This window comes from Cnephaeus nilssonii (assembly GCF_951640355.1).
Source record: "Cnephaeus nilssonii genome assembly, chromosome: 13".
NCBI classification, from domain to species: Eukaryota; Metazoa; Chordata; class Mammalia; order Chiroptera; family Vespertilionidae; genus Cnephaeus; species Cnephaeus nilssonii.
This window is the reverse complement of record NC_137084.1, coordinates 6911802-6932831: the sequence shown is the minus strand read 5'-3', so window position 1 is coordinate 6932831 and position 21030 is coordinate 6911802. Positions and strand designations below refer to the sequence as shown.

General features: G+C 40.9%; 1 protein-coding gene across 3 annotated transcripts in view; it reads left to right on the top strand.

The window, feature by feature from the left end:
* CHKA (choline kinase alpha) overlaps nt 1–21030 on the top strand; it is a 44453-nt gene that overhangs the window by 12922 nt on the left and 10501 nt on the right. Inside the window, exons 3-7 of one of the 3 annotated variants that reach the window (XM_079788539.1) lie at nt 11008–11037; nt 12035–12088; nt 17781–17894; nt 19754–19887; nt 20240–20344. In XM_079788539.1, the coding sequence (XP_079644665.1) occupies nt 11008–11037; nt 12035–12088; nt 17781–17894; nt 19754–19887; nt 20240–20344 (437 nt within the window). The remainder of the gene's footprint in view (nt 1–11007; nt 11038–12034; nt 12089–17780; nt 17895–19753; nt 19888–20239; nt 20345–21030) is intronic. The other 2 variants (XM_079788537.1, XM_079788538.1) reach the window with 2 other exon arrangements.

Here is a 21030-nt window from a genome sequence, read left to right as displayed (position 1 = left end):
TATATTACTTTTATTTTAATTGGGCTGTACAACTTGGTTTTTGTTTCTATTCTAAGTGAATTCCTGTTTTTACTTATTATTTATTAGGAAACTAGTGCAAACATTCCTAGCTTTATATCCACAGAAAGTATAATGTTGGTTAAGTCTTAAAGAGTGCCTGATGATGCTCGGGTTTTCAGCTCAGATTTAGGTTGTGACCTTCTGATGTGGAGCAGGTGTTTTTATAGCATGATCACAGGTTTTACAGGGTGGTCCCAGTGGGTAGCCCTCCGGGAAGTGGAATTTATTAACTGCCTCCTTGGAGATTTCTTTAAAACTTCAAATTTGTTAGATTTACAATCTTTCCTAATTTTTATATTACTTAAATAATTTATTCTAATTTTAATTAAAGTACCTTATTTGTTGAATTGTCTTAATCTATTATAGGATATCCCAAATGACTGGATTTTTAAAACTATTTTTAATACCGTGAGTTTACCATTTTACTGACCACATACCCTCATATTGGATGGATATGTTTCTATGGTAGAATTTTGATACTCATTTAAATCCTCTTTGGAAGGGCCTATTTTTTATCTTGAAATGGAGAATAGTTTTCTGACTTAATTTTTAAAACACTAGTTTCAGCTCAATCTAAAAAGCAGGTCATGTCCATGTCTATGATAATTTGATTATGTTTGGAAATATTAATAATTAAGATTGGCACTTTATATGTTAATTCATTAAAAATGAATTATTGTCATAATTTGACTGAATCTTTTCACTGGATAATTTTTCCTTGACCCTGACAAGCTGTGAAAGTGGTTAGGATCTGAAAGGGTTGGAAACAAGTTAGTCTGCTGTGAGATTGTGTGCACTTTGCTGAGGAAATCTGAGGCCATTTACAGTTAGGTATGTACAGCTGAATTGCAGCTGACCTTGACCTTGACAATGCACAAGCAGAAAAGATTCTTCTGTTTGCCATGCAGTTTGTTTTTTTTTTTATTTAATCAAGTTGCAGTTTCAAATCACAGGTTTTGAAATACCCAATTGATGTCCTTTTGGCCCTTTTAATAAAGTCAGTCTTTAGCCACTTCCTTTGATGACTTTTCCATTCCGTAAAAAGCCCCATTTCTGTTTGTTTTTGTGTGCTTTCATTTAAGCAATACTCTAATAACCAGTTATTGGAATTCATGTGATAAAAGACTATTGTTTAAGTCTGATTTATGAGGCTTTCATTTCTATTTATAATTTAAACAGGAGTGTTTTAAATGTGTACTCCCAGACCCTGGCAGGCTAGCTCAGTTGGTTGGAGCATCATCCAAAAACAACAAGGTGTGGGTTTGATCCCTGGTCAGGGCACATACAAGAAATAACCAATGAATTCGTAAATAAGTGGAACAACAGAGTGCTGTTTCTCTCTCAAACCAATAGAAAGAACATTTAAAATCAATAAGTATGCACTCCGCACTCCTCTAGGTGCTAGACTAAGCCAGGCGGCAAGCCCTGTGCTCTGCCTAGAGCAGAGATGTGATGACAGAGGTGAGGCAGATGCTCTGGATCTGTGCTATCCAGGATGCTGGTCACCAGCTGCATGTGGCTGATTTAATGCTTAAAATGTGGCAAGTACAACCAAGAAATGAACTTTTAAATTGTATTTAATGTTAATTAATTTAAATGGAAGTAGTCACATGTAGCTGGTGGCTACTGCATCAGACAGCCCAGCTCTAGAACGTGCTGCCTTACTGGGAGGTCACTTAGTAAGAGCCAGCTACAACACAGCCTGTGGCTTTCCCTAACAGAGATTCACTCTCAATAGTTAGTATGTTGTCCTTTTAAATGTTTTAGCAGCCTAGGGTTATTACCTTATAGTAAGTACTTAAGTACAATAGAAATGTTTGGAAATAGAATTTGTTTTAACAGAATTCTATGTTCCTATTTGTTTTTAAGGGGAAAAATAGGCTATTGGGTAACTCTGAAAATAAAGAGCAGAATAATTGAAGCCACTTAACATGGAATTAACTCTTACCAAACTAATAGAATGGAATATATTTTACGTACAGTTCTAATTTGTAGGGGGTTACTCTACATTTAGTTTCTTGATTATGTTTTTATTAGACAAGTTTAGTTTCCATTTCTGAAACTGCATCTACTGATGACAGCTGGAAACTATGCCTGGAGCATGTTGGGTACAAAGGGAAACTAGTAGCTGACAGGGTGGGTAATAAGCCAGTGTTGACAGTCTCATGATTGACTTACTAGACAATAAACTCATTTTTCTTGGGGGGAAAAAAACTTTCTTTGCCTCATAGGTGGAAATCTATTTTCAGCATAATTACTTGATCGAGTCCTTAGTTTAAGTACCCTTTTTTTGTTTTTTTTTTAGAAATTGAAGTTTGAACCTAGTAAACTATGAAACCTACAGCTTCAAATGTAAATATTTTTGGTCCCCAGGTTCTTCAGGATTTATCAGGGGCACTTGTTGCCAGTTAGACTTTCAGACATTAAGACTACTTTTGACAACACTAGGAGGGGAAGTGCAGGGACTCCCAGACAAGACCACGGTAAGAGAGAAGGAATAGAGGTAGACTGAGGAGCCAGAAAGAGGCGAGCCAGGCAGCAGTTGTTATGTGCTTTAAAAGCTGAACTTTCACAACATTATCAGGGATTTTACCATGAACTTAAATTCTTTTCCAAATCTTTTTAACTCAGTTTAAAATTTTCTGATATCTTATCAACTCTTTGAATCTGGCCTATAAGGGAAGGAGAGATATTTATAATCTACAATGACACTTTTCTTCCCAAAACAATGACAAAATTGCCAGAATTGACAGTAACTTGTCAGGATTGGCATTAAGAGATATAGCTTAAGGCAGAGTTTAATATAGTACAGTGCAAATATCATACTTGCCTTTTTTACTTTACGTTAGATGGAAGCACACACATCTCTACACATGATTGTGCATTTATGGAAATATAATTGGTATAACCTAAATCAGCTATATAAATGCAGTTGTAGCATCCTTTTCAGGTGGATTAAAATAAGCTCCTTTCTTTAAAAATCTTAATTGATGAGTGTACGTAATATGTATTTTCTCATAATACTTTGCTGTTTTGCTTAATTATATGATAGACTAGTTTAGTGTGTCCCTTTCCCCCCTTTCTCTTTGTTTTAAGCTTTTGACATTTTTAATCTCTGTGACAAAATATTAAATAAGTAGAAATCTTTGATTTACATTTACAGTCATTTACAAATGACTTGGTTTGAAATAATGAGATATTTCTCAACTTTTTTGTTTTTCCTTACTTTGTTGTTGTGAGGTGTCTAACTTCCTTTATTTCCATAGTGGCAGGGAAATGGCTGCTGTTTGGTGCAGTTCACTAAAGGTTAAGTAGCAGAAAGCCAAGGTAAAACCTTCTAATTGGTCTAAGGCCCAGTTTTTGTCCCTTATTTTTATATAAGATGAGCCATAAGCAGACTTCCTAATTGTGTCTTGGAGGTCTTATTTAGGATTTGTGTTCATTAAAAGTCCTCTGTTAGACAAGGGATAGAATGGGTCCATTCGAGAATATAAATAAAAGAAACACAGCTTTGAAAAACAGCTGTACAAAGTATTATTTGTAGGGAATTATTAAATAGAAAAATATTGGTGTAATCTTAAAATAATACATGTCAATATAATTTGGTGTCTATTTCACAGACTAGCTCTAATTTTAATTTTAATGAGGAGGAGGTTATTTACATTCACTGTGTAGTCAATGAAAACTGAATTCAACTATAAAATTGCCCGTAACTTGAAGTAGGATGGTTTAATAGGGTTTTTTTGTTTTGTTTTGTTTTGTTTTGGGTTTAATAGGAGTTTTGAGAAGAAATACTAGTTTAACTTTGCCATGTGGTAAGAAATGTCATTGCTAGAAAAGAGCTTGACATGATAAAATTAGCTATAAATGTAACTTGATTTTTTTCCTTTCTGATACTGGGAAGGAACATGAGCTCTGCAGCATCCAGTAGCAGCCTTTTCAAAGAAGCAACTTTGGCTGATTACAAATAACCAGTTTGCTTATTTATCATGAATTGTGGAAGACACAAATGTCAGTACGTATCGTCCATTCACTGTAACCTGTGCCAGTTGGCGGAAGTCTCAGAGGATTGCCTTGTCCCTTCCTCTGTCAGAACAGTGACTGTGTTGGGCCAGTCCCTTCTGTGCATGAATGGAGAGATTTGGCCTCACCGTTTTGAACGGTCTCACAGGCATGGATGTTTATAATATACATCAAAGCTCTCTCGAGTGTTGTCTGGGAAATGTTTTGTGTTTTTTTTTTTGAGTAATAGAAGGCTAATATTAGTGCTTGTTTGAGTACTAACCATAATATAATTAAAGGTATCAAGGCACAACGCAGATATGTGTTAGTGATTCAAAAGATTAAAATTTGGTACATGGTAATTTTTGAATGCAGAAAACAAAATGTGCTCTTCCCGGTTTCCCGTTAACCCCAGTTTAATTAAAAGTTAACCCACAATGAAATATAGAACAGCCCATAGATAGTTAATAGTAAACTATTGGCTCCTGAGAAATGGACATTTCTCTTTGGAACTAAGGTCACCTTTACTCTGCAGACAGTATGATTGAGGCCCCTTCACAAAGAGCCCCACTTTGGCCCAGGTGACTGAAAGCCATGGCCCTGGTAACTGAATACTCTGAATTAGGGTTATCATGAGTTTAAGTTGTGTTATTTATTCTGCATTAAAATAAAAAATTCCACTGTACTTTGAGTATGCTGTAATTATATCTGTCTCTAAGGTAGTCAAACTTCCCTCTCAGAAATCAAACTTTTTTCTACTTTTGTATTCCCATTTGGTCCACCCAGTATTTCTTTTAGCTAGCACTCGACACAGATAGTCACCAAATTACGATCTGTAGTCCTTCCATACCTGCTTTGGTGCCTTCTTTTGATAACTAAATAAACCACGTACAACTGTGTCTAATTTTGACATATACAAAGTGTCTTTGTCTTGCTGGTCTTAAATTATGTTTGAGATTTATAGCATGAAACCAATACAGATTTCTGGCCCCTGGAACGATGATGTGACCGCAGCCCACCCCTCTTGGGAAGGAATGTCTTTGTGTTGGGTGGCATGAGGGCATTGGGGGTAATGTACCACTTTAGCTGTATGTGCATGTGTTCTCTGCTGCAGGCTTGTCCATGCGATCGTGCCTGGAGCACTCTGGTTTCCAGGTGACAGACACGATTCACGGTATAGTATGAGTCCTCTGAAGTCGGAGCATTCTCTACAGCTTTAATTTCCTTCTTTTAGTTCTTGGTTTCAAGAAATGCTTTTTAAAAAGAAAGTTGTAATGCTTTTGTTAAGTAGCACCAGCTACAGTTTGTGCTGTGTTTAAAGAGGTTCAGTGATTAAGATGTCAGAATATTATATATTGAATATTCCACTTTTTGTTTTTTGAGGGGTTTTGCTTTGTTTTTGTCCAACATAAATCATATTCCCTTCTTCTGTTTCCTCAGTAGAAAATGACATTTAGTTATTTTAGAAATTTATGGGCCTCAGCCTGAGAAATCAATTGAAGTGTTGACCTACTTCCTTCATATCACTTTCAGCATTGTATTGAGGTTTTGGTCAGAGTTGGAAACAAACTTTCTTCCTTGTCTGATCAGTTAGTATCCTTTTCCATGTGTTTGTGGGTCCCTGGTAGCTTTCTCACGCTCAGCAATGCTGATCCCGTGTGGAAGCGTCCACAGGCCTGAGGAGCCAGGGCACTCTCTCCCCCTGGAAACAGGTTGCTTCCAAGTCAACCCTTGGGCTGTTTATGCCGAAGGTACTTTCACCTCCAGCCGCAGGAGTCCTGGGGCAGCTGATGACCTCGGGTCAGGCATACATTTTGGGAAGGTCCTGAAAGAAGCCTTCTTTACCAAGAGCTACTCACCTGTCTTCATTGGCTTTGTCTGTAGAAGTTCTAGTCGGTTGATGTTCATCACGTCACCCAGTTTTACAAAATTCAAGAGAATGTTTCTGGGGATAATTGGAGATACTCTAGAGCAGTGGTTCTCAACCTTTCTAATGCCGCAGTTCCTCATGTTGTGGTGACCCCCAACCATAAAATAACAGTTCCTCATGTTGTGGTGACCCCCAACCATAAAATTATTTTCGTTGCTACTTCATAACTGTAATTTTGCTACTGTTAATGAATGGTAATGTAAGTATCTGTGTTTTCCGATGGTCTTAGGCTCTACAGCAGCGGTTCTCAACCTGTGGGTTGTGACCTGAGAACCGCTAGCAGGGTCGCCTAAGACCATTGGAAAACACAGATATTTACATTACGATTCATAACAGTAGCAAAATTACAGTTATGAAGTAGCAGCGAAAATAATTTTATGGTTGGGGGTCACCACAACATGAGGAACTGTATTAAAGGGTCACGGCATTAGAAAGGTTGAGAATCACTGGTCTAAATTCTCATAATTCATATATGCTCATTAAATAATTACATAGGCTCTATTTGAAATCATTGCATTGTCATCTAACATTTAAATATGTTCTGTAAAATATTTTCAGGAAATGCTGTAAGAAACCATAAAAGCAATAATTTACATCGAAAATATTATTACACTGAAAAACTCCTAGAAATCCTGGAGAAGGAAGGTTAGGGTCCATGGTAACATTCAGAAGAAAGCGTGCGGCAGAATTTTAATGGAAAGAGCCGCATGACTGCTGTAACTTCTGTGGAGTCGCAATTCTCAAGCTTTTCCCACCCGAGCTCAGCAGAGAGGAATCTAGTCCCATCATTAACAGGCATGGTGACAGGTGCCCTCCCTGTGCTGAGAATCTTTTCTCTCCTGGAGAATTGAGTGTGGTCAGAAACCAGGGTGAATCTTAGAAGTCTTCAGCGCTGCAGACTGCACAGTAAAGAAGCCCATGTCATTCCAGGTTCAGTGTTACTGAGCATTCAGAAGAGGACGAACAGCTGTTATTCTCAGGGTGAATATGAGAGTCTGGGCATGGGTTAGGACTCAGCTCACAAGTATAATCCCAGGTCAATGGAGAGAAGGGAGGATTTTCCTGGACCACATCTTAGATGCCCTAGAGGTTGAGTCTAGCTAACATTTGGATTATTCTTTTTTCACTCATTTCTGGATTCCAAAGCACTTTTTAAAAAATGTATTTTTATTGATTTCAGAAAGGCAGGGAGAGGGGGAGAGAGAGAGAGAGAGAGAGAAACATCAATGATGAGAGAGAATCATTGATCGACTGCCTCCTGCAAGCCCCCTACTGGGAATTGAACCCACAACCTGGGCATGTGCCCTTGACCCAAAATCGAACCTGGGACTTTTTAGTCCGCAGGCCGATGCTCTATCCACTGAGCCAAACCGGCTAGGGGTCCAAAGCATTTTTAAAGGCCACAACCAACTACTTCATCATATTGCGATAGCCTTTGAAAGAGACAGTCCATTTAGTTATTTTTTGATGGGGAAGAGCTTATTGGGAAGAAGAGAATGTCCTCCATGTTTCTATAAAACACTCTTATTTGTATCTAAAAAAATCTCTGTAGCCACCATTGTATTTAACATAGTGGCTACCTCCTTATGACATTATCTATAATTGATGATGATTTGATTTCTTAGGTAGCATTTTGGGTTTATTACACTATTGATGACATGTCCTTCTTTGTAGCTGACTCATCACTTCTCCCAGCCTGCCCCGCCAGCCGCTCAGCAGTATTGGATCTTTAAAGATATTTTGAAGATAAATGTTTCAGGTAGTACAAATGACATTTGGATAGCTGTATGCCACTTCATGCCCCTGGGATTAATTTATTTATAGACACACATACACAGACTCTGGGGAAAACCAAGTGCTGCTTGGTTTAGTCTCACGAATGTTGTGGTTGTATTAAAGTAGTCTAGTCATAAAGCTGATTCCCTCATCATTAGAGGAACCTTTTATTAAGAACTGGCCCCTGATAAGAGCTAATCTTGCCCAATGGCTTAAACAAATTTAAAGAAATAAAATGATTGGATTGTGAAACATTAGGTAACAAAGTAGGACATTTTTGAATCCTAAAATTATATATGACAATTCAATCAAGTGGTATTTTCTTATCCCAGCTCCTAAAGATGTTTTTATTACTAATGGATTTTTATCTCTGCAAATCACTAAATAGAACATTTTGAAAACTAATAACCTGTAATATGAACATTTACTTTTTTCATGGTGGTCTTTAAAATTCAAAAGCCTTTTAAATGTGATTTTGTCAGAAAAAGCAACATTGGAAACCTTGAACCAAATATATTTATTATAAAAGTAACATATACTTTTAAATACTTTTTGAGGTATGGAAGTATATAAAGTAAAAAATGGGAGTCCTGCCCTAGCTGGTTTGGCTCAGTTGATAGAGTGTCGGCCTGTGGATTGAAGGGTCCCGGGTTCAATTTACTCTCAAAGGCACATACCTTAGTGGCAGGTTTGATCCCTGGCCCTGATTGGGGCATATGCGGGAGGCAATCAATCCATGTGTCTCTCTCTCACATTGATGTCTCTCTCTGTCTCTGCCCCTCATTTCCACTCTCTTCTAAAAATCAATGGAAAAATATCCTCGAGTGAGGCTTAACAAAACATCCTCCCCCCTCCAAAAAAAGTGAAAGTCCTTTATTTTCTCATCTTAGAATTTAGATTTTTAGGAATTTGGGTTTTAAATTTAAACATTCTTGGCCAATCACAGTCTCTTTCAGCTTTTAAAATCTTCTGTAAGATTAAAGCAAAATGTAAACCATACTTCTTTATTATTATTGCTACCACTTTAGTCTTTTATTTCCTACATCACAGTCTAATGAATACATGGATTATAATGAATACTTTTACATTCTCTGAAAATCAAAATAGGAAGAAAAGAATGAGGAAGATGGAAGGAAACCAGTGGCAGTATATTTTTAATTATCGCTGGGTGTCTTCTTTTTTTATAGTAACATCTTTATCCCATTTAAAGTGTACAATTCAGTGGTTTTTTAGTATATTCATAGAATTAGGTGTTTATTTGATGCATTATGACTTCTTAAGTCTTAACATTTCATTGTCTCTTTTATAAACTTTTTATTATGGAAAATTTCAGATGTAACAAAAGTAGCCCAGAAGAGTATAATGAAACCCAAGTGCCCAACATACATCTTTCCCTCTGACCAGTCTTCTTTCCTCTTTCCCCACATTCATTCTCCATGGTTATTCTGAAGGAAATCCCAGACACCATACTATTTCTTCCATGAATGTTTCAGTCTGTATCTAAGGTGATTTTTAAAAAGATGATCAGAATAATGTTCACATTTAAAAATCTTAGTAATTATTTGATATTAAATAACCAATCTGTTCAAATTTCTAATAAATATAAATTCTCAGCTTTATTTTATAGCTTATGAAAGCTAATTTTTATGAATGTGCAAGTTAGTTGGCAAAATAATTGAAGTCATGTTAAATTTTTTACAATATATTTTATATCTTCTTCAGATAAACTTGTTCCTCTGAAGTAAAAACCCACAGATTCCAAGATATATTTTACTTACTGTCTTCCAGGACAGAAACGTCTCTGACCTTTTGGCAGTGTGAGTCTCTCTTCTTGGCTTACCTCAGGAGGAGGCCTCTTCTTTCACCTTTTCATGAATATCTTCTTCTTTTGAGGTTTCCTGGATCATTCCCAGGTTTGAGGGAACCTGAGCATTCTGTACTGAGGAAACAGAACCGAAGGTTGACTGTGGCAGAAGTCCATCTTACCTTCATGATGGTGTTCTTATGGCAGAAGTAATGCATGCGTTTGGGCGTGGACTGGGGTGGGCAGGGTGGGGGAGTTATTTTCACTTAATGGTTGCTAATGTGTTCAAAAGTCATGGCCTTGGGAACTAAACCGAGTCTAACTTTGGATGAAGTCGCTTGCTTTTGAGAGCACCATTAGACAAGGAAAAGGGACTTCTGTTGACTTAATAACCCATTAACTGTATCTAAGGAGATACAGTTTGAGTAATAATAACCTAGGAATAACCATAGTCATTTAGAACTCTGTACAGGTCAAATCCAGTTACAACAAATTTCAGTAAGATATCTAAGTTCCTTATTTGTCTTCAAGTTTTCCCTACAAAGTATCAGATATATCAGATAATAGAACTTCCTTTATGCTTAACTTTCCTTGGGGAGAAAAAGCAAAGGATATAATGTTTTGGGGACATTTCCGCCCCATTCAGTGTTTCAATTAACACTGTAGCCAGTGTTCCCACTGCTGGAATCATGGATGTGAGTTTGCCATAACTATCGGCTCATCACCCTGGGTTGCACCTTGAGCTAGCCACCTTGAACTTCATGGTGCCAGAATGTTCATTTATTCATGCCATCCTAAAAGTGTTCAAGCACCAGGATTTACTTGGTGCTTTTGGGAAAGACATAAATCAAAGATGGTATCCATATTCATAAGTACCTTGTAGGCCATGGGGAGAGGAGACCAAGTCTAAGTAACAGTGTAATCATGAGAGTATTTTAGATTAAAGCTTTCATGATACCTAATTACTCCCTCCTAAGATTTATCACATCCTACACCTAGCCATCAGCAGAGGTCTAAAAGTATTTCTGAAATACTTTCATTTTTGTAGCTCTCATTGTAACGGGATTTAACCTGTACCACCTTTTCATCCGAGAGATGCAAATTACACAAAATGTTTTATATCCCATTTGTATTTTCTGTACTTTGTACAAAATGTGCTTAACTGTATGGTAAATACACTATTGAGTATATGTAAGTGCAGGTCTTTGCAGATAGCTTCATGCACATGAATATTTATTTTGTTTAGTTTTATATTCAGTAAGCTAGAACATACACTGTTTATACAAAACATGTTAAAACGTCTGTGGAATGTTACTTGTGTATGATGGATGGGATTGTTGCTTTAAATCACTAGGTTTTTTGAATGGTGCTAGAGTAGCTGGTATTGCTTAACGTGGCATTTTTTTCCTGTCCACACTTTCTACCCTTGGTACAGGTATTTTTGATAAAGCTGTGGAATGGAAAGGTATGTTTTTCATGGGGTGGTTCAAGAATCTTTTACCTTAACATTTTTAAAGAGCTTCCTTTATGGGCTTCCTTCTGTGTCTTTAGTTTAATTTTAACAACATATTTTTAGAGGCAGTATTTGAGTATAGACTTTTGACGTGACACTTAAGTTTATGACTTGCTTCCCCAGGCCCTGGCTAGAAGATATAGGAAGGTTTTAAAGCACTTGGGGTGGGGGTTACTTTGAGAAGAAATGGTCCGGGCCATGAAGAAAGAATGTAGGCAGAGTGGAAGATGGTGGTTCATGATGTAGTTGTTGTTATTGCTAGAATCCTGGTTACCAGTCATTTGCAATTTCATTGCGGAAAGTGATGTGAAAATATCCCTTCATATGTTAATATGTGAAATAAGTTTAGAGACTTGATTAAATTTGCACAAACCTCTTTTTGGTGGAGGACAAATTTATATTGAGAGGAACAAGCAGAGTTAGTCTGAAAGTACCAAGTTGGCAGGCTCATCTGCACAGTTTCTGTGCCAGGTCACCTGCCTGCACAGGGCTTTCTTCTCTGTGAGTTCTGTGCTGACCACGCTTGCCACAGGCATGTGTGCCTTCCCTGTTCTTGTTGAAAGAAGGCCTTTCTCCAGGTAAAGAGCCACCTGGCTAAGTAGGGCAGACTCAGCTTGGCCATGTGTCTATGGAAGGCCTCGTTGGAAGAGCGCCCTCTGTTGCCTTTCCTCCAGCAATGAAATTGTGAAGTGGTACACCAGAGTGATTGAGAATCACAGCTGCTTGGTCTCAACAGCACATCCCTTTCCTGTAAAGAAACGAAGCGCTTCTTCAGGTGTTGGTACTAGTGCTGGACACTGGTGGTGCAGTTTAGACATCAGTGGACTGAGAAACACTCTTTAAAAATCGGTGATGTTTTGTTACCCCTGGCTGTTCTGGTGGTTGCAAAGTTAGCGTCTGCTGATTGTTCCCCATCTCACCGGAAGTGTTTACTTTTTCTCATTCATAGAGGTCCTGTAATAAGGAGGGATCCGAACAAGCTCAGAATGAAAATGAATTTCAAGTAAGTAATGAAATCCATTCTGCATCTGTGTGAGGTGTAACCATGTTAGCCGACCTTGGCCACTCTGGTGGGGCAGTATCTGAAGGACCCTGGTTGTCTGTCTGTCTGAGAGGATGGGCTCTTGGTGTATGGGAGCCACCTCAGTAAGCCTGAGAGGACGGTGGCTGTTTCCAGTTCCTACTGAGGTAGTGCATGTTTGGTGTCTTTTGGGCGACCTGAGAGCATTTTGGGGTACTAAGAGATGGCAGTTTGAGGTAACATTTGTGCATGATATTCTGGTGGAGGCCTCCTGGATTTTACTGCTGCGTCGTGTCATCACTGCCCAGTTGTTTCAGTGGCCACTCTTCCCGGGGCAGGTAGGAGTGTTTTTACTTATGTAAGGTACCAGGTAGAAAGGTGTCTCCCTCAATTACAAGATTTGAGTTAGAATGACCCCACTTTCTAAAATGTATAAATTCAAAAGAGCTTGAGGTCAAGAGCACTGATGTTATCCTGTCCTCTCTTTGAGGCTCAGAAGTGGGGAGTCTGGAGCAGTTACCTCCACACTCCAGGGAGGAAACAACTTTTGAGCATACTCTCCCAAGTTTGTATATAAGGGATGTGTGTGCACAAGTGTGCATGTACACACAACACCGTGTTGCATGTATGTATGTATCTGTACACATAAATACACTGGTTTTTCTAATTACTAAGTTGTGTACTAGTTATTAAAATAATCAAGACAGACATAAAAAAGAGGTGAGATAATAAAGGGATAAAAGTGCTGCTAGTCCTCGTGTTCTGGTGGGTTTTTTCACCTGCACCCTGCTCTGGAGACCCTGATCCTGAGGGTCTGGAACTGACTGGGAAGTCACCGGGTGGGAAGTGATCGACATTCTGTTCTCACCCATCTGAGCCCTTTATATGTAGACCTTAGTGCCTGCTGGTAGTTGAAAATGTCGGAGCACTAGGACCTCCATGATGCTAAGTCCAAAGTATTTTTTCAGTTCTATTATTTTGACTTCTCAGCAGCATTTAACAGGGCCCTCACCTATTTTGAAATGTGTCCTTCCCTAAGGCAGCTGGGACACAGATACAAAGTAAAACTCTGTCTCTTTTCTTCTACTTTTCCTTCTCTCCTTCCTTCTAAGCTCATGTCCTATTGCATTAACTGCTAGAACGCTCCACAGTTTGGTCCACGGCCTCTTCACATGCTGCCCTCTCTCCTCAGGCCACCTGATCCAAACCTTGTCTTTGTATTTCTCCTATACACCAAAGTTTCACAGCTCCTGTCCTCCACCCAGGCCCCTGCTAGGAATTCACACCATCTCCTACCATTCCCTCCTTGGGTGGTCACTTAAGTAGCAAGCAGCAGGGTGCCTGGAGACCTTGTGGTTACAGAAAGACCACCTGTGGTCCATGCACTCATTCTAAGATTACTTGTGAGCCTTCTTAACTACCCATTTGTCTTGTTTGTGACTTAGTGTTTTCTTTCATTTTCTTCCTTTCCAGATTCTTCCCTCCACACACCATTCCCCTTTCTCCCTACTGTGAATAAATACTGAGCTGTAATATCACATAAGAACAAAGATGTTTCTTGTTTACAGTGTTCAGAGCAATGCTACAGAGGTTGGAACATCCTTAAGTTCTCTTTCCGTCTTCACCATTTCTGGCAGTGGGTTGACTCAACTCTGGAGGGTTCTGGACCGTGTGTGTTCTTTTGCAGTCATCTCCCAGAAGCCTTTGCACTGAGTGGGCACAATGTGCAAAAATAATTACTGAAATAATAGTGGGGTTTAAATCTATGAAATTTGAAACTTTAAACTGTAAGGGACATTTAGATTAGAAACGTGTTTTATTCAGTGTCAACCTTAATGACCTTTAACTTAGTTATTCTAAACAGAGGAAACTTAAAAGCAAATTTTAATTCCAACAAAATTTAGGGTACCTAGACAGAAGAAATCTTAGTCGTCGTACTCTTTGGAAATGACTGGGGAGTGGGCTGAAGTTTTGGGTTGGGAGCTGTACAGATGGCGAAGAGCCACTAATGGTAGACCAGCTGGTCTGGGTGCCAAGGTCAGCTTCCTTGTCCTGCACTCACTTTTATTACGTCCAGCACGGGTGGGCGCTGGGCTGCTGCTTCCGGGGGGCAGCAGAGCCCGGGTTCAGGTGGAGAGCTTGAGTGATGCTCTGCAGCTCTCTCCTGTGGGTGTTTCTGGTGCTGGACTTGAGGCCAGCAGTGACTGTACCCCCACACACAGGTTTGCTGTCCGAGCAGATGAGTGAGGGAAGACATTTTGCCAGCTAAATAGAGATGTCAGGAATTTGTTGTCAATCATTAAGAGTTTAAAGATTGTCAGTCAATTCCTGCTTTAAAATCCATTAACTTTTGATAGGTCACCCCTTTGGACCTATTGTCATTGTCTTGGTAGCAACAAATTCCCCAGGGGCATAAACGACAGACGCTGATTTCTCGAAGTTTTGGAGGCTAGAGGTCGGAGGACAGGGTGCCTGCATGCTGGGTTCTGGTGAGAGCCCTCTTCCTGCCTTGCCAGATACCAGCTTCTCGATGGGTCCTCACTTGGTGGAGGGAGAGACAGAAGTAGTGAGAGTTCTCTGGTGTCTCTTCTTATAAGAACACTGATCCCATTAGGGCTCCACCCTCATGACCTCAGCTAAACCCAGTCACCTTCCAAAGGCCCCACCCAAATGCCATCGCATTGGGGTTAGTTAGGGCTGCAATGTATGAATTTGGAGGAGGATGCAGTTTGGTTTATAGCAGTCATTTATATAAAACTTCAAATTAGTAAATGAAGATAGGGCCCCACAAGGTGATGGTTAGATCATAGTTGTGGGGATTACACAAGGTGGTGGTGGCTAGACTAGAACTGTGGGGGATTACCAGCAAATCCACTTCCCCCACCAAATGTACAAGTGACTGAGTTACTTTTTTACTTAAATTTGACACCATATCTTTGCAAGTAGCATTTCTTTTTTCTTCTTGTTTCCTTCTCACTAACTTGAGCTTGCATCATTGCCTATGAGTTTGTCTTACTTCATTTTTGTAATGTGAGTGTGATTTAAAGAACTTTAAAAAAAAATCCTCTCCAAAGGATATGTGTTTTTGTTTGTTTGTTTTGGTTTATTTTATTGATCTTAGAGGGAGAGGGGAGGGAAAAAATGAGAGAGAGAGAGACACACACACACACACACACATCGGTGTGAGAGAGTAATGATGGAACCCGAAATGGGGGTATGTGCCCTGACCAGGAATCGGGTCCATGACCCTTCAGTGTAAGGGACAATGCTCCAACTAATTGAGCAACCTAGTCAGAGCTTGTTTTCTTCTTAAAGAAGACTCTTTGCCCTGGCTGGGTAGCTCAATTGGTTAGATCATCATTCCAATATGCCAAGGTTGTAGGTTCAATCCCTAGTACATACAAAAATCAATGAATGCATCAATAAGTGGAAAACAATTGATGTTTCGATGTTTCTCTCCTCCTCCTCCCTTCCTCTAAAATTAATAAATTAAAAAAATTTTTTTAAAAAGAAGATGCTTTAACATTTCATGTAATACTGGTTTGGTGGTGATGAACTAACTCCTTTAGGTTTTTCTGGTCTGGGAAACTTTATTTGTCCTTCCATTCTGATAGCTTTGCTGTATAGAATAATCTTGGTTGTAAGTCCTTGCCTTCCATAACATTAAGTCTTTCTTGCCAATCGCTTGTGGCCTGCAAACTTTTTGTTGTGAAATCAGCTAACAGTCCTATGGGAGCTCCCTTGTAGGTAACTAACTGCTTTTCTCTCGCTGCTTTTAAGATTCTCTCTCTGTCTTTAACCCTTTGTATTTTAATTATGATGTGTCTTGGTGTGGTCCTCTTTAGGTTGATCTTGTATAGGACTCTGTGCTTCCTGGACTTGTATGTCTATTTCCTTCACCAGGTTAGGGAAGTTAACCATTTTTTCCAAATAGGTTTTCAGGTTCTTGCTCTTCTCCTTCTAGCACCTCCATAATGCGAATGTTGGCAAATGTGAAGTTGTCCCAGGGCTCCTTTACACTATCCTCATTTTTTTTAAAATTCTTTTTTTCCCTTTGCTATTCTGATTGGGTGTTTTTGCTTTTTTATATTCCAAGTTGCTGTTTTTATTCTCAGCTTCATCTGCTCTACTGTTGATTCCCTGTAAATTATTCTTCATTTCAGTTAGTGTATCCTTCATTTCTGACTGGTTCTCTTTTATGGTTTCCATGTCTTAGTTCTCTCTAAGTTTGTTTACTTTTGCCTTAAGTCATTGAACATCCTTATAACCAGTGTTTTGAACTCTGTATTAGTATTGCTTGTCTGCGTTTAGTTTAGTTCTTTTTCTAGAGTTTTGTTCTAGTCTTTCATTTGGGACATGTTTCTTATTCTCCTCCCTGTGTTTGTTTCTATGTATTAGGTACAGCTGTTATGTCTCCCAGGCTTGGTAGAGTCGCCTTGTGTAGTAGGTGTCCTGTAGGGTCCACTTGCACAGCCTCCCTGTTCACCCTATCTGGGCACTCTAGGTGTGCTCTACCCACCCCTCTCCCACCCCATGGGGGCTGGGTACACCCTCCTGTTGTAGTTGAGCCTTAATTGCTCTTGGCATTTCAATGGGAGAGATTTACCCTGAGGCCGATTGGCTGCAAGGATAGACTGTGACAATTCAGCTATGCAGGGCCCGCCCCACAGAACAGGACTTAACTCCAGCGGGGCTGTGGTGCCCACTGAGCCTGTCCTTGAGTGCCTCTGTGGAGGTGGTTGGATGGTGCTTCAACATGGTCTGAAGCTGTCCACCTGGCGCGCTGGTTCTGGGGCACCCCAGAAGCACAGCAGCACGTTTCTTAACAAGGGGTGAAGTGGAAACCCCCCGAACCCCTGAGAGAATTTTCAGAGCACGCCTGCTGGCGTCTCCTCAGACACACCCGTTTGAAAAGCTTTAAGAGATTCGGGTGCACCTCTGGTTAAGTTCCCATTTCTTCACCCCGACAGATGGAAACTTGTAACCTATAATTTGCTGTCTGAGAGAAGAGAACTAAGGAATAGTTTGAATTGAATCCAAAACATGGATTTTGAAGGCAAAAGATTATAGATCCACATTCGCCTTTAGGACAGAACCATATGAGCATCATAGATGTTTTGGCAAGAAGATGAACATTAAATGACAGAGGAGAAGATTGGGGATAATAGTAGAAAATAGAAACCTTGAATGCTCCAGGCTCAGGTGCTCTTTGGGCCAGAAAACAGACCCCTGATCTGAATGAGTATTAGGAAGCTCACTGTAACACAGCCCAGGTCAGCCGGCAGGCCTTTGGCCCCTGCGCTTACATCCAGCACTGTCTACCCTCACCAGCATGGTGGTGCTGTGACCTTGGACAAGATGCCCAGGGTGGGACTCACACAAGCTTTAAAATTAACAGGAGCAATAAAGGATTGATAGATATTGTCCCATTTTTGGAGTCAGTGACCTTAATTAAAGTTAATTTTAAGTCTCATCTGTATAGTGCTTTGAACATGGATCCTACAAATTTCCAGATCTTTTAACCTCTGTTTCTTCATATTTAAATATGGGTGATGATGATAATGCCTGATCTTAAGAGTTGGTGCGGGATCCAGTGACACTGCTCGTGGGAAATCACTCTGATGCCTGGCCCAAGTCAGCCCTCGCTGATGTCTGCTTTGTTGGCATGTTTCAGGGCACTGAGGCCATGGTTCTGGAGAGCGTCATGTTCGCCATTCTTGCCGAGAGGTCGCTCGGGCCGAAGCTCTATGGCATCTTTCCGCAAGGCCGCCTGGAGCAGTTTATCCCGGTAAGATGTGTTTGCGACTCATCTGAAATAGTAAATGTGACTTAAATTCTTTCTTTTTAAATTTAAATTTTATTTTTAAAATTGATTTTGAGAGAGAGCGTGAGAAACGTTGATGTCAGAGCAGAACATCATTTGGCTGTCTCCTGCACACCCTTACCAGGGATTGAGCCCATAAACGGGCATGTGCTCTGACCGGGACTCAACCAGCAACCTTTCGGGACAAGGGACAACGCCCAACCAATGAGCCACACCAGCCAGGACTACCATCACTTTTTAGCAGCTCAGAAAGCTGAGTGAGCTTCTTTAATTAGTCCACCGTGTCCTGCTACTAAAAGCTGAGTGCCCTGTTCCTATCACAGCGTGGTCATTTGTGGAGGATCCAGAGTTGAAGAGAGACTGAGCTTGATGGGCCTCGGCCTGAATCATAGGGCACCTTCTGCTTGTTGAAACTCTCTGGTTAGGTGCTGGCCCGGAGACTCGCCTGCATTGTCTGAGCTAGTTCAGAGCAGCCTTGTCAGGAATTTCATGGCATGTTGGCACTTTACAGACACTGGAAAACGAGGCACAGAGGTATAAGTAATGTGCCCTTGGCCATGTAGTTCTGCAATGAGTATAGAAGCCAGAAATTGAGCAGGGGGCTATTTCTCTAGCTTGGGGACACTCGCTCTTTACCCTGTGCTATCCCACTTTGGATTTTCTTTTTTTTCTTTGTAATATATTTTTATTGATTTCAGAGAGGAACGGAGAGAGAGAGAGAGAGAGAGAGAGAGAGAGAGAGAGAGAGAGAAATATCAGTGATGAAAGAGAATCATTGATCAGCTTCTTCCTGTCCACCCCACACGGGATCGAGCCCACAGCCCGGGCATGTGCCCTGACTAGGAATTGAACTTTCTGGTTCATAGGTTGACATTCAACCACTGAGCCATGCCAGCCATGCCTCACTTTGGACTTTCAGAGAAATGTCTCTGGGTTTCTATAGGGAAGCAGTTCTTGCGGGAAAGATAGACAAGTCTTAGGTTACTGAGCTCCTGTGAATAGCTGTAGAAAAGCAACCACACACACTTGGCCTCAGGCTGCGGTAGGAAAGCTGGGGATAAGTCCCACTTGCTGGGCGCCTGTTTTCTTGAGAGCCTTCTCTACCAGTCTAGCAGGTGCTGGGGACCCCCACTGTGAATAGTGGGACAGGACTCAGCTGAGCTTACAGCACTGCTGACCACCACACCTCACCTGCATGTGTCAGAGGACTGTTCCAGCTGATGAAGGAGCTGGATGCGGGTCACCTGATACACTGCTGAAGCCCTGGGTTTCTCTGCCTAGAGAAGGGAGCTCATACTTTTAGTGTTGGGTCAGCAGAGGGCAGTCACAAATTATGTGGGAGAAGGACTTTCAGTTTAAAAATTTCAAAATGAAATCGACCTTTGAAGGTGGTCTGCCCCTCACTAAGAAGTGCCCTGACACCCGGCCCATGTCGCACAGTGGTTGAGTGTCTACCTATGAACCAGGAGGTCATGATTCGATTCTAGGTCAGGGCACATGCCCGGGTTGCAGGCTGGATTCCAAGGAGGGGGCATATAAGAGGCAGGTCGTCAATGATTCTCTCTCATCATTGATGTTTCTGTCTTCCTCTCCTTTCCTCTCTTTGAAATCAATACAAATATATTTAACAAACAAACAAAACAAAAAAAAGAGAGAAAGAAATGCCATGGCAATTGGTGGGTCACCATCTTCGGGCACAGTGCCCATTCTTAAGGGAGTTTTGTGTATTAGCTGAGACTTAGACACCCACAAAACCTGGCCTCTCAGCCTTAGAGATTGTGTGAGCTCACACTTCCATTTTCTAACACCCTTCTTTGTTTCAGAGCCGGCGATTAGAGACTGAAGAATTAAGTTTGCCAGATATTTCTGCAGAAATAGCTGAGAAAATGGCCACATTTCATGGTATGAAGATGCCATTCAATAAGGAACCGAAATGGCTTTTTGGAACAATGGAAAAGTAAGTGGAGAGTTTTCTCTAACTTTAGTTTTACATTGGCAGCTCCTGGTGGAGCCAGAGGTGAGTACTGGCTGGCCACTCAGTTGGAGGGATTCCTTTGTCTGCTGGTGTGCAGCTGTGAGCTGGTGGTGTATGCCTCATGAATAGGTCTTTCTTCCATGTCAGAATCAGTTCCTGAACCAGGAAAGACTTGTAGAAACGCCACTGACAGATGGATGGGCAGGAAGTCTGCTTCCAGAGCGCCCTGGACCCTTCATGGAGATCCGGTGCCCCTGGTGTTGCGTGGTTACATTGAACTAGAGCCCAGGACAAGCGTGGTGCTTGAGCAATGCTTTCTGTTTTCTTTTGCAAGATATCTGAATCAAGTGCTGAGAATTAAATTTACCGAGGGAGCCAAGGTGAAGCAGCTCCACAGATTCCTCAGTTACAACCTGCCTTTGGAACTGGAGAACCTGAGGTCAGTAAGTGCATCCATTTCCTGACTCAGAAAGTAGGCATCCAGAAATGTCACTTGCCTTAGTCACTAACACAGCTGTCAGTAATGCTTACTAAGCATTGCCTCAGGTCCAGCATTTACTTCTGTTCTGCAGGATGGCTTTAAACAATGGGTTTTGTCACCTGGCATTAGTTTTACAGGAGTGATGTCACTTGCTGGTCGTTCACAAAGGTTTCATGGCGGGAGTGCAATCCCACAGGGACGGTTGCTGGCTATGGCACCAGCGCACCCAGGGTAGTAGTTTTTTTCTGAAACAAAACCAAAACAAGCAACCATGGGGACAGACTGGGAGTGTCAGCCAATGAGGGGAACAGTGCACCCCAAGCTGTGGGGAAATACAGGAAGAAGCTTGACATTGCTGTCTGAGTAGACGCCACATGGAGTCTTTGGAGGCCGGGGATGCAGACTCCTAGCACACATGCCCCAAGTGGGAGTATTTACACCTTTAATACTCAGGATGTGAGAGTCTGTTGAGCTGGGCTTTGTGATTGGTGCTGAGGAAACAGTAACCAAGACCTTCTTCAAGGCACTTCTGTTCCATCAAGAGACAGAAAACAAGTAAATAAAGAAAATAATGTTAAGTTGTGATAAGTGTTCTCAAGGAAACCAGAGGCCAAAACAGGGACGCGCACTGGTCAGTGGTCAGT